This window comes from Mesoplodon mirus (genome assembly GCF_964341445.2).
Source record: "Mesoplodon mirus genome assembly, chromosome: 8".
NCBI lineage: Eukaryota > Metazoa > Chordata > Mammalia > Artiodactyla > Ziphiidae > Mesoplodon > Mesoplodon mirus.
This window is the reverse complement of record NC_138984.1, coordinates 71030831-71045698: the sequence shown is the minus strand read 5'-3', so window position 1 is coordinate 71045698 and position 14868 is coordinate 71030831. Positions and strand designations below refer to the sequence as shown.

At 35.9% G+C, this 14868-nt stretch overlaps 1 protein-coding gene across 1 annotated transcript in view; it reads right to left on the bottom strand.

Moving 5' to 3' along the window:
* KCNJ3 (potassium inwardly rectifying channel subfamily J member 3) overlaps positions 1-14868 on the bottom strand; it is a gene marked incomplete at both ends in the record, with an annotated part of 158771 nt that overhangs the window by 137490 nt on the left and 6413 nt on the right. Inside the window, one exon of the mRNA XM_082630143.1 lies at positions 9920-10136. Within this exon, the coding sequence (XP_082486269.1) occupies positions 9920-10136 (217 nt within the window). The remainder of the gene's footprint in view (positions 1-9919; positions 10137-14868) is intronic.

Below are 14868 nucleotides of genomic sequence, written 5' to 3'. Positions count from 1 at the left end.
GAGTAGTTAATTCAATAAATATTAGTGGCTTTACTAGCTGAAATTGAGTAGTTCTCAAACTTTAATGTTCTTAATAAGAATCACCTGGGTGCCTATCACAAATGCAAATTTCCTGATTCACAAACATCAGATATTTGAACACTAAGTCTAGGCAAAGGCTCTAAAGTCAGCATTTTAATAAGCTTCCCATGGGATTCCAATGCAGGTAGTACCAGAACTTTATCTTGAAAATCTCTGAAAATTACTTAATGTCTAAACTATGAAGTTCCTTGTCACTGGACTACGCCACATCTTAACCAAAACTGCTTTCCCCAATTACAATCCCCCTTGCTTACATTTAACAATTAGCTTGATTATCTACAAGGTTTGCTGAATTCTTTTATCATATGTGCTATAGGCAAGATTGTGACAAATACAGTGTCAACCCTCCCCAACTCACCTCATCCCCAGTAATTTACCCATACCACCCTCCGGCACAACAAATGAGAAACTTCATTCTAAAATGCTAAGAATTGTATTAATTAAATATTCTATACCAGATAGCAGTGAAAATAATAGAGAAAACGACATGTGAAAATATTCTTTTTATGTATTTTTGAGGCTTCAGTGTTGAATATGGAATGTGGAAAACAGTGGAGTAACTCCAATCATAAGTTTGAAAAGACCTATTCCATTACCAATGAAGCAAACTTCTCCATTAAAGTGAAGCAGACATCTAGGAAGGCTTAACTAACATTCCTGACTGCTAAATTGGGTGACTAACCAACATTTCTGACTGCTAAGTTGGGTGACTAACCATCCCAGTTTGCTCAGAATTCCTGGTTTAACACTGAAAGACTCATGCCCCAGAAAACCTTTCAGTTTCAGGCCAATGGAGATAGTTCATCATCCTACTTCATGCCTCAATATTTAGGCATTAATTTTTTAAAGTCCCTGGAAAAAGTCTATAACAGCCTATCAAAAGAAAATGATAAACTAGGATTTTATTTAGGAATTGTTCATAAAAAAAATGCCTTATATTAAAAAAGACTCTATGTTTCTCAAAAATTTGAGTTTTATTTTGACTCAAATTATTGAAAAGGTATCTCTAAAAGAGAAAAAAACACAATTAAGGAATAATAAATATTAAAATATATATATAATCATAGAAGTTACTTAGAGGAGGGTAGTTTGATTTCCAATATATAGCGATCCACGGGTCATGGACTTTTACTTGATAAGGTAAGTCTTCTGAAACACCAGCAATTACTTTAAAAGGTAATAGCAATCTGGGCAGGAATAGGGAAACCAGAGAGGTAAACAAGACATCCCTGATGTAGGTCCTGACTACAACAGATACAAGGAGCTCACAGGCTAATGATTCAGAACCTGCAATAAGGAAGGATGAATAAAATTTCCAATGGTCAGGAGAGAGCTAGCTCATTTGCAGTAACACTAGGGGTTTGCTATCACTATCTTCTGAAGGATCATTAAAGTGTAACGATTAATTACAGCTCATAAAGCTAAATATTGTAGAATCATTCATAGAGGAAAATTGTAGGCACATCTCAATTATTCACAAGCTGAGCTTCTGCTCTGTGATTTACTCATTAGGAAATTTCCAACTGTTTTTTCACTAGTCAGGAGAAGAGTCAGTGGCTTGTTCGTGCTGTTTTATTTCTTTATCTCAATTTATCTTTTTGTTTCTCTGGGTGTCTCAGCTTCTTCTAAGTAGCCATGGGGAAATTCAATGGGAAGGATCCTGGAGCACTTTTTCCCATTCTTGTTTAATTATAAGTAACTACTTTGGAACCAGAGGCCTTTTTCATTACTTTCAACAGTCACATAGTTGCCTGAGTCAGACAATTTCATGCAGGACCCAATTATCTCTGGTCTGGCCTACTGTAACAGCTAACACCTGGTCTGTCTCCACTCTCAGCCCCACTCAATCCATCCTCCACCTGCAGCCAGAGGGATCTTTGAATCTTACAAATATGATCATGGCATTCTCCTGCTTCAAGTCCTTCAAGGGCTTTATCGCTTATAGGATTAGGTTCAAACCATGCCTCAAGGATAGGCTCATCTCCAGCCAACTCCCCTCCCCCTGTCCTCTACTCAGACCATACTAAATTTGACTCCTCTAACAAAATGAATTCTCATTTGCTGTTCCTTGGGCCAGAATGCCCAGCTCTCCTTACCCTCTGTAAGACCTTCTACTTCACCTTCTTGTCTCACCTCATGCTGTGTCCTCTGCCGGGGGGCAGGGGGCTTTCTCAGACTCCTTAAGAACAAATCCTGGGCTTCCCTGGTGGCGCAGTGGTTGAGAGTCCGCCTGCCGACGCAGGAGACACGGGGTCATGCCCCGGTCCGGGAAGATCCCACATGCCGTGGAGCAGCTGGGCCCGTGCGCCACGGCCGCTGAGCCTGCGCGTCCGGAGCCTGTGCTCCGCAACGGGAGAGGCCACAGCAGTGAGAGGCCCGCGTACCGCAAAAAAAAAAAAAAAAAAAAAAAGAACAAATCCATCCGGGACCACTACTCTAGACCTATACTGTAGCGTGACATAACATCTGTTTGAGCACATATTGCTAACACTCAATTTAGCTCAACTTCTTTCTCCCTTTGGACTGTGGGCTTCCTCCTTAATCATCTTTGTACTATCTTACACCTACTATAATATGGATAATCAACAAGCATTTGTTGATCAATTTCCTATAAGAAAACAATTTATGACTCAGAAAGCAAGCTTATAAAAAGAGAGCAACTCTATTAAAATCAGTTAAAAATAACAACAAACAGATCAGAAGTGTTTACTGGTATCTACTACTTTCTGCAACCTATGATATACATTTAAAAAAAAATACAGCCTCAAAACAAAGTCCTTAGTCAATCTTGGCAGTTTACAGTTTATCTGGAGATGTAATAAAGTACATAAGAGATGAATGTGAAAAAATTATACATGTATATATAAAGAAAATATTTTAATAATAGTAGACAGACTACTAGGGACAGGGTTTTGCAAAATAATGTGCTAATTATACAAGCAATTTATTCAAGCAATAAATTGGAAGCAAAATGAGAAATAGTGACTGAGAACTCATGAAATAAAATTCATAGCCAATAGATACCATAATTTCAACCTTGCTAGTAATCAAAAAGAATAAAATAATGTCAAATAGACAAAAATGAAACCAATTATAACATCCATTGTTGGCAAGGGTATGAGGAAATAAGCACCTTCATAGCCAGTTGTAAATTGGTACCAACTTTCTGTATAGCAACCCTGAAATAGATATTAAAAACCAGCAGATGTATATGTCCCTTTACCTAGGAATTCCATCTTTAGGAATTTATATAAAATAGTAAAGTTGGTGGTAAATAAATTAAAACTATGGACTATAGAGTATTTATCTCATTAAAAAGGAAATGCCTAAAAATTCCAGACAAGAGATAGGTAATAAAAATTAAGATAGATACATAATTGGCATACAATAAAGCCATTAAGATGAATGGTGTAGAACTGTAATTTGACATGAAAGACGTTAAAATCATATTATACAATAAAGCAAGTTATAAAACAGTACATAGAGCATAATATAACAATATATCTGAATACAGACACCTGAAAGGTTAATGACCAATACATTAACTGTATAGTAACTGAAAATAAGAGTAAGGTTTTTATTTTGCATATTTGTATTTTTAAAATTTTTTCTATAATGAACATGTATTTAATAGCCCCTTCACAGTAAAAAAAAAAAAAAAATGTATTTTAAATAAGTGTTTAAAGGAAAGCACATGGACTAAAGTGCCCAGGGAAGACTGAACAAATATGGCAGTTCTTATGCCATGTAAGAGAAGACAGAAATGCTATCCTAGGTAGTGAAAATGGTATTATCACAGACATGGGAATCAACAGTGAGCACCAGTGTATGGACGTTATAGTAAGCAGGGCAGCCTAATTGTCTCAGGAAGGAACACATGCTTTTTTTTTTTTTTTTTTTTTTGTGGTACGCAGGCCTCTCACTGCTGTGGCTTCTCCGGTTGTGGAGCACAGGCTCTGGACGCGTAGACTCAGTGGCCATGGCTCACGGGCCCAGCCACTCCACGACATGTGGGATCTTCCCGGACCGGGGCACGAACCCGTAACCCCTGCATTGGCAGGTGGACTCCCAACCACTGCGCCACAAGGGAAGCCCAACACATGCATTTTGACTGGCAGTCATTAGGGATTTTTGAGCACAGGTATATCATGATAGTAGTGTTGTAAGCACATTCATCAGGCAAACATTCAATAGTGCACAATCTGCATGTAAGCAGATACTAAATCCATTCCTGAGACAACTACTGTGATTTAGAAGTACCATTATGTGAACTTTCAGAAGAAGAGTTGAATTACAGAGACACCACTAACAGAGAGCAGAAGCCAGGTAACTGCTCCCTTGGAGCATTTACAACTGCTCAACATCTACCTGAAATCCCCTTCAAAGCAAAGGGATTTGTTTTACTCAAGATACTGTGCTTGGGCTTAAATGTCACCTTCTCATTGCAGCCTACTCTGACTTCCCTACACTCCCAAACCCTTTTGCCTTGCTTTACTTTTTTTCCATAGCACTTATTTTCTAACATTCTAAATGAGGCACTTCATCATTTTGCTGTCTGATTTCCATATATGATTATAAATACCCACAAGAGCAAGAATTGTGTCTTGTTAACTAATGTGTCCCCAGGGTCTAGAATACTGTTTAGCCTGTAATAGGTGCTCAACAAATATTGTGGAATGAACAACTTAATTGGGTATAAAAAAGAAAGAAAAAGGGAGGAGGTCTTCGACAAAAGAGCCATGATTAATAAGGACAAACATTCCAGATGAGGATGTAATTTGAGGGTAAGATGACTACTTGGTATTTACACAAGTTGACTCTGAATTAAAATGGTGACATCCGAGTGGACAAATGTCCTGGAAATCAATGGCATATATAAAGCCACAGCAGGTGAGAGATTTCATAGCTGGAGATAACAGAAATAATGGACTTGTGCTTATTTGTGGGTTCATTTTTAAAAATCGAGTATCTAGATTCAAGAAGAAAGAAGTCAAGGGCAGAGATCCAGGAAAAATTTATAAGAAGAGGGAGCCATGCAGGGTATAAGGAACACCTGGAAAATAAAAATTAGAAGAAACAGAAAAAGAGGGAGAGGGAAAATGTGGTGTCTCTGAATCCCAGAAAGAGCCTTGAGTATAAAGGAATAAATAACCGGATTACGTTTTTCATGAAGAAAGACCTGGACATGTTTGAGAACAAAGAGAGTCAAAGGGATTTTAGGTATTAGGTATAGTAAGTATTGGCACTTGAGTCACAGGTAATAAACATGATGATAAAGCAGGTGCTTTTGGACAAGAATAAAGACATTTTCTTCACAGACACCAGCAAAGAAAAAGGGGAGATAACCATGAGAAAAGGATAAGGAGAGTTAAAAAAAGTATACAGATTGAAGTGTCACATTCTTTTCGATAAACTAGGTGGAGAGTAGTAGGCCTAGGAAGGGACAGGACAGCTGGGACTGGGGGCATGGAAGGAGAGAAAAGGTCTAAAATAGATCCCATGGGGAGAGAGCCTGGGAGTGCAGAAAAGATAATTAAGAAGACTGCCAAATAGCAGCAGAGAGCAGATTGAAGTTTGAAAGCATGGAGTTCTAATGAGCCAAATCTGCAATGCTGTTTGCCTCTAGCAGTGCTCTCCCTCCTGGGAGAATCAGCAAAGAGAGCAACAGTTAGAGGTAACCTATGTTTAGAAATTTGCTACGTGAGCCAAGAAGCAAAGGTTATACATGAAGAGGCAAATGTTGTGTTCCTTGTTGGAAGTGAAAGTCCAACTCATTGGAAGCAAAGAAGGCAACAATTCCTGAACCTGATCACTGAGGAGTATTTCCAAGGAAGTGGGGAAAGTAATTATTGTGAGTCCTGAGCTGGAAGCTGAAACTTTCAAGGAAATGAGAAAGCTTCTAATTTTTCATCCCCCTCCTCACCACCACTACCACTCCCGCTGAGACTACAGGAAGGGAAGAAGCAAAAACTAAATGACATCAGAAGATTCTCATCAGAGGATCGCGGCAAAGTGAGCAATTATGTGCCTGTCTTGGGGGCTGGGGACTGTGTAGGTAGTACTGTTAATACGGTAAAGTGGTAACGGTCTAAAGTTTTACGCATTCCCTAGGCATTGGGGTCACTGGGTTTTAAATAAACTACATGCAATCCACTAAGGGAAAAAATGTGTGTTTTATTTTGTTATATAGAGCTTGAGATTACTAAATTATTACTCTAGCATTTAAATGCAGGCTTTGCTTTTGAATCGAATCCCAGCACTCGCTGTTGATGCGATGCAATCATCTGTAGTGCAGAGGTGCACCCACACCCCCCACCCCCGACCTCTCAGACTTCTCCTCACCCCACTCTCCACATTGTTCACTCTGCTCTAACCACCACCACTTTCTTTTAGTTCCTGGAATCAATCAGGCTGGTTCCCGACTCGGGACCCTTGTACCAGCTGTTTCTCAGCCTCTGCTGTGTTCTCCCTCCAGACAGGCCCAGGAGGTCCTTCTTGACAGGCAGGTCTCCGCTTAGGTGTCACCTTCTCAGGGAGACCTTTCCTAACCGTCACCCTAAGCCTGGGATGCACTCTTTGTTCCATAACCTTGTTTTGTTTTGATTTTTATTCCTGACACATTATTATGTGATAATACCTTGCTTATTTATGTTTTTGTTTTGTTTTGCAGTCTTCCTCCTCCAGTTAGAATATAACTTTCATAAGGAAAGGGATTCTGACTGTCTTAGTCACCACTATATTGTCAGTATTTCAAATATTTCCAAGCACACAGCATACATTCAGTTATTTGTCTAGTGAATGAATTAATGATTTAAAAAACTTGGTGTTTTAATGTTAAATATGATGGAAAGTTACATTGTTGAGTAAACATTTAGGCACAAGCCTGTATAACAAAAAACACTGGAGCTAAAATGGTATTATTGATGTCTCAAAACATCACAAAAGATCATATTTGTCTTATTCCAAGCAATAAATATTATGAGAAAGTATTGTGAATGGGAGGATAAAGGAGGAAACATCCTGAAAAATGAATCTAAATAAATCTCAGTATAACTTTAAATGATCATATGGACATAAGAATGTTTATGTTATTTTTACCAGACTCAGGGAGGTCTGAAAATATAGACAGATTTTTCAGAGTTTGAAAAATGTGTGATTTAATCAGTTAGGGCATATACACAAACAAAATGTCAGATAAATTTTCCACAAAATGAATTCTAAAAATTATTCATAATGTTTTTTCTGTTATTCTTGCTATATTAAATCTAGAGAACAGGCTTAATTAAGAGGTTAAGAGGAGGCAGGCTTTAATCTTTTCTCCATAAAAGGCAATCTCTAAATAAGAAATTCAGTCTCCAGTCAAGTTTTCACATTTGCTGTGGAAAGTAGTCTCTACCAGTTCATAATTTAAAAAAAAGAAAAAAAGGGGGAGAGGGCAGAAAATGGTAAAATGAAATCTACAGTCCTAATGGATAATTTAATGTCATGAAACTCCAAATGACTTTATGTAGAATATCATTTACTAACCATGATCCTCTGAAATCTGATGAAGACACATCAGTTAAGTCAAGAATACATAGGTGTATTTTAAAAACAACCTGATTCAATATTCCCTTAAGATGCCTATGTAGAAGTCAAAAATCAAAAAAATATATAATGAATAAGGAAGCCTAAGACAAATCCAAATTGAGAGACATTCTACAAAATACCTGGCCTGTACTCTTCAAGTACATCAAGGTCAAGAACACAAAGTAAGGTTGAGGAACTATTTCATCATGAGACTGAGAAGACAAGTAAACAAATGAGGGCATAATCCTAAAATTGATGCTGAACCAGGAAAAAAAGGGCTATGATGGAAATTACTGAGAAGACAAGTAAACAAATGAGGACATAATCCTTAAATTGATGAACCAGGAAAAAGGGGCTATGATGGAAACTACTAGGACAACTGATAAAATGTGAAGGTAGACTATGAGCTAAATAATAGCACTGTATCATTGTTTAATATCCTGTTTTTTTCTTAATTGCACTGTGATTTTGTAGAAAAATTTTCTCATTCTTAAGAAATACACACTAACCAGAGATAAGTAGGAAAAATGGTTGGATGGATGGATGGATAGATAGATAGATAGATAAATAGGTAGATAGATAGATAGAACTAGTGAAAGATTTCTAAGACTGTCAAGTGAAACAGAAACTTCACTCGTGGCAGTGATTAGAATAATAATAAGCAATTAATAAACTATAACCAGCTGTGTCAAAGATAGAACCATATGCTTTAAAAATAAGTCAGTAAAAACATCTGCTGTTTAAGCTCTAACAATGTATTATTACTTCAATAAACGAGACAAATAAAAACTAAAATTTAAATGTAAATATTTCTTGAACTAGAAGCATTTATAAATTGGTTTCACTATTTATCAATATATGATATTTTAGAAATATACTATGACATCAATTCAATTTTAAGTTAAAAAACTGGAGAATTTAAACCATGAAATTGGCCACAGAAATCAAATCCCAGATATAGATTGATGAATTAAGTCTTTACTCACTGTTCTCAAAAACCTTAAATTTTAAAGTGAAGCACTAATGATAATAAAATAATAGTAATACAACAGGTAGCTTCAAGGTGGTTATTATATCATTCTCCTTTTAGAGAGATGGGAAAAAAAGTTTACGGAGATTAAGTATCTTGCCCAAATTTCAAATCGGTGTTATGTAACAGATGTATAAGATTACAGTGACTTTCCTCCCCCTGCCCCTTAGACAAAGCTTTATATCAAGATGGGAGATTCTTTCATTATGTAACGTCTCCCACCGTGATATAAGGCTCGAATGTATCTATGCTATTGCCGATGTTACTTTCAATGCTATAGTTTATACATAATAACTAGCACTTTAAGATTATTAGAATGATATTGGTAGAAAAAAAGTTAAAAGCTAAAGTATTTCTTGCTTTCTCACTACTTGTAGCAAGGGTAAAACTCAAGATAGATAGATATAATTATGTAAATATTCCATTATTAGTCTCAAGCATCCAGCAGGTTCCAAACCAACTGGCAATGCTTAGGCCCCAAATAATATACTCTGATTTATTGTTTCTTTCCTTTGCCAACCTTATTCTCCTCAGAGAGTAGCAAGCTGTGGGTATTGCAGTATAGCAACGCTATATCACATCTTAAGAAGTAACATACAGCACATAGCTATACCAAAGCCGAAAAGGAAGAAAATTTCTTTTCAAAAAATTTTTGGTCAAGGTTCAGCTGGGGAAATCTACTGACCCACTTTGAAATTAAAATGCTACTTTAGTGTGGTTCGCGCCCGCGCGCACGCACACACACACACACACACACACACATACACACACACAGGGAATTTTCCACTGAGGTTGCATATAGTAGCATATCAAAGCTCTATCAATGACAACCGAATCACCATCCCTAAGGCAAGAATACACATGCTGAGTTCAGGTTGCTCACTAATTACCCTGAATTTATTTTAACCTTAAATCTTTTAAAAAATATATGATTATAGGAAATCCAAGTCTGCAGTTAAACTAGAACATCATAATCATTTCTAGGAGTCATCTCAGTTTCCCTTTCTTTTTTTTTTCAGTTAATATTTCTGAGTTAACATTACAAATGCAATCATCACAACAGTAGATCTTCATTTTCAAAGCAGTATCAACTTAATCTTACAAAGAAATAACAGACAAGTCATTACTTTCATTATTGCGAGCTGAGACATTTAGCCCAACCATGATAGGTATTGTGCATATAATATAATGTTATTATGGAATAAAGAAACTTCATGACATATCTATGTTTTTACTCACCAGTTGTTTCCACAATGCCTTCTAGGATGACGACAATCTCGAACTGTTCACTTTGCATGCTTCGCTGGGATAGGTCATAAAAGGGGCTTTTGGCATCAATCACGTGGCAAATCGTGAGGGGGGAAACAAGAAAAAGTTGATCTGCCCCTGTACTAAAACCTACATCCAGTTCAAGTTGATCAAGGGGAAGGAACTCACCCTCAGGTGTCTGCCGAGACTAGACAAGCACACAGAAAAAGAGAAGAAATCACCACTTGTACTGAAATTTGCAAGGCAGCCCAACAGTAATTTACATCATTGCCAACATTCTGCACTATCAATCATCTGCAACAAAATCCAAACAAATCATTATGCAGCTATGTTCTAGCAAATGGGCCAAAATCCCACATAGCTCATGTGGAACATACATGCATTATTTATAATACACGACTTACTATAATTACCAGTCCCTAACTCATGAGCTTTGGAAAAATGCCTGGTCCAACAATGGTTGTTAACACAAACTGTGGAACTAAGTGTATATGTGATACTGCTTGACATAAATCACTAAATGATAATGCACTACACGCCAGATGTTTTTTCCTCCCAAAGCAAATAAGTAGGCAATTCTTATGGAGTTTGTTAAAGCTAAAAAAGGTTGATCATAATTTAAAAACAGATTTATTGCATTATTACAAAGCAAACATAATAACTTATTTTTCCAGGACCTTTGAAAAGTAACAAGTAGATAGAAACTAGAATAGAATAGTGAAGATGTTATCATATTGAATAATGTGTTGTACACAACAGCTCACATAATAAAAATAAAGGCAGATGCTGTTAACTAGTGGCTTTTGAACTACTAGTAATAAACTGCATTAGTTATTTCTCTATTTATTTTATAAATTGTAAAATTAGTCAAAATTTGTGCTCAACTGAATTTCTTTAAATCAAAATGCAGTTTAAAAAATCTGTATTAGACAAACTTGTAGTTTACTAAAACTTTCATATGGCAGTGGCACTCACTATCAGTATAAATCACTGTAAAGCTTAATTCAACAAACTGCTTGCATGCTAAAAAAAATTAAATACGATTAATAACAATTAGCAAACCATGAAAATAAACTTATCTTTCTTTTCTATTCATTTTTCTTATATATTACTTATAAGGATCACGATAAGCAAATATTTATATGATGATGCTGGTAAAATATAAGCTGGGTTAAAAAAATCAGGGTGGAAGGAGGCTTGTTGCTGGTTGAATGGGGTTTGGAAGAATCCAATATACTTTAAGAGGCTCTTTCCAAAGCAAATTTAATAAACAAAACAGACTCTGCAACACTGATCTGTCCAATGAACTGGTAGTCTGAAGACAAAATCCTTACTTTCAGAGTTCCCGGAAAGACACTGGCTTTGTAAACGAGCCTGAAAACACTGAAAAATATGGTTTAGTAAGCTGTCTCCACAGCAAAACAAAACCAAGAGTTCCAAGCTGGTGGCAAATTGTTACCGCAGAAATTGCAGAGTCTCAAAAGCAGAACTAGTCAATTAGATAGGCTACTTTGTAATTAGTGACACTCAGGAGTTTTATTTGTGTAGGAAAAAAAGTCCAATGAAAATATTGAGACTATTTTTCTTCTCTGCCTTATGACTAGTTGATTAAAAATTTAAAAAGAAGAAGAAAATGATTACTGACAAGAAAAAAAAAACATGGAAAAACCTGATGGTTCAAAAATAAAAATAGCAGCTCTAACAACCAATGTTGGAGAAAACTAGTCATTTCTAAGCCAGTAGAATTCATTTATCTTTCTATATATATTCTCAAATTGGTAGAATACAGATGAGACCAGCATCTTTGCAAATACACAGTTGTATAACATGTATTGATTAATGTAACAAAATAAAAGTCAAACACAAAACAAAAATAAAAACAAAAATCCTGGGTCATTGTTTTCTCACCTACTAAGAAACAGGTGCTATATAAACACAAGGTGGTATTCTGACATTTATAATTAATGATCAGAATTTGGGTCATTTTACCAACTATTCTAAGCTCTGCTTTTTCTGCATGAAATAAAAATATTCACAAACATAATTTTTAAACTCAGTTTCCCATTTATTTTAAAATAATTTCCCCCAAAGAAGATATATTTTTCTAATTTTTATATACGTATACCAAGGCTAAAATTCATCTCCCTTACTTATATATTTGTTATTTATACTTGCACCTCATTCTTAGAGTAGCCGTTAGCTTCTATATTCTCTGCTCATTCAATAACCCATGAAAAAGAAGTGGCCTAGAAACAGATAGGCTATCAGGAGAATGCCAACCTAGAATAAGAAATATTTTATTTTTAGCAAAGCAGTTAATTCATATGTAGGTAATTTAGACTTAATATGCATGAATCTGTTCCATTAACGTCCATAACGTTCCAGATTCCACGTTATCTTCCGATTTTAAAAATGTGTCCCATACACTCAAAATTATGCCTATACCCCTTCCCAAATGCTTTATATCCTATCCAAGTCTTGGCAGAAACAAAGTTGACAACTGCACCTATTTTGTGATACTATGGGGAAAACAATACTTCATTTCTTTGAAAGATGTTTTCCACACTTACATCTTTTTCCGATAAGTGAAATTCTCTACATATTCACTAAAAATTATTTTCCAGTGGATAAATTTAATCTTACTTTAAATGACACTGAGGTACTACATATATCCACAATTTTATCTTTCACGTCTTCTTCCTTTTTGTTAGGCCAACAGATATTTCAACTATCAATATGCTTACCTCCCTGATTTTTGTTTGCTTCTCTGACTCTGTAATAGACTGGGAAGCCTATTACTCACTGTGAATTAAAGAGAAAGCTTTTCTGTTTAGAGGAGGGAAGGGTGTTTGGCGGGTGCCTGGAGCACTGGAATTGTTTGAAGTCTGAGCTCCTAGACAGAGCAAGGTTATCTCATCAATACTCAGCCAAATAACGATGTTCCAGAGCCTAACATATATCTACCAAATACATTTGCAGAAGCATGCACATTCTACTGTAGGTTTACAAGGAATTCTAATCTAGGCTTTTCTAATTCTGGGGCAATTCCAGAGATTTTTCTGGAGCAAGGGAGGAAAAGAAGACTATGTTAGTTATAGTCTCTCAACTTGTGTAAGTGGAGTTAGAGAACTTTTGTTCAAGGAACTGTAACACATACATAAAAGATACAAAAGAAAAAGAGGAGTTATGGATGTGCCTTTATAAAATTAAACTGTGATCTGTACCTTGAGTATGTAATAAATCAGTAGCAATGATATTTCTTCCATTTCTAGTTCTCTTATTTAGATACCAATTACCATATTTCACCCAGAAATTTTGATAATAGGCATAAAGAAATGTAGGTAAAAACCAATTTAACCTTTATTTATTATGTCATCTTAAGAATTATGATAAAAGAAGAAATCTTTCATTAGTAGAGCAGTTTGCCCCTGGTCTACATTATCTCCTCTGGTTCTATAAGCCTCCTAATTCCAAAAGGAAACACAGAACCATGATCTTTTCCTGGATAATATGTAAATAGATACAGTCGAGATCAACAACAATTCTAAACAATTGCTTAAGGTGAAGAGTGATACAATAAATTATTAAAATTTCTAAGGTTGACTTTACTTGATGAAATAATCATTTAAAATCTTGAAACTATTGAATAAATAAGTGGGGAAAAGGTGGAAGGGAAAACAGTTCATGGAAAATTGGTAATTCTTAAAAATTTAGAACATAATTTGAAAACGCTAGCACTTGAGAATAACTTAACATACAACTTTTATTATCAATTGCATGAAATATTTTGGGGAAGGAAATAAAGATTTTTCTGCCATTTTAAAGACTTTCTGGTTGGTTGCATTATAGTAAATTCTGAGAGTTAAGACAAAAATCAAGGAACTCTAAGGCATAAAGTTTGTTTAAATTTATTGTCCAAAAACATTATAAGTAGAACCTCCTGGATTTTTTGAAATGATTGTGTGCAATTTAGATTTTGGCAATAATTTCTAAGTTATTCTTTGTAATAAAAATATTGCTATTGAAATGTAGTATTTCTATTACACACACTTTAATTATATGCCACATGGATATATGTCTAGAACTTAAGGTTTGTGCCTCATTTTATAGCCACATGTACTAATTTCAAAGAAGCAGCTAATGTCAAATGACTTTGAACTCCCTTAGAGTCCAGAAAGGCCTGCAAGATAATAAATTACAACTTCTGACTACAGGTGGAAAAGGAATCAAAAGTCACAGATGCCTGGAAGGGATTATTATCATCATGTACTTTACAGACAAATAGCTTTCTTATTACAGATAAAGGACTGTAGCATATGTATCCAAAGACAAAGACACACACACACACACACACACACACACACACACACACACGCACCCCGCTCTGGGATACACATTTAGAACTGCCCTTGGCATAACTAGATCCACGGGTCGCCATCCTCCTTCTGGGAGATTTGTGATCAGTTGTCCACATTCATTCAGCAGGGACACACTTCACCAATACAATCAATCTCTTTGCTGCCTTTCTCCCATCTCTCCAACCCATTATTGTGTTCTAATTATAGCTATTGTGCTCTTTCCTAGCTCAGAGGGAAGCTAGGGGAATTTTGAAAGAAAAAAAATTTAATCTCTAACATCTGACTCTTGAGATGTACTTCTATAATATTCTAAGGCTCGATCCACCCCCCCACCACCACCACTTTCACACGTACCTACTGGAAAAGGTAATGAGGGCCAGTGGTCCAGAAAGGAAAAGAAGGAAAACGTAGTTGAAGACAGAGAGGGCAGCCCTTCTTGCCTACCACCTCCCCACCATTTTATCTGTAATGTCACTTCTCCTCTTTAAATGTGCAATGTGTGTGTGTGTGTTGAATATATGCTGAAGTCAGAAATAAAATTACATGCAATGAGATCAGAGT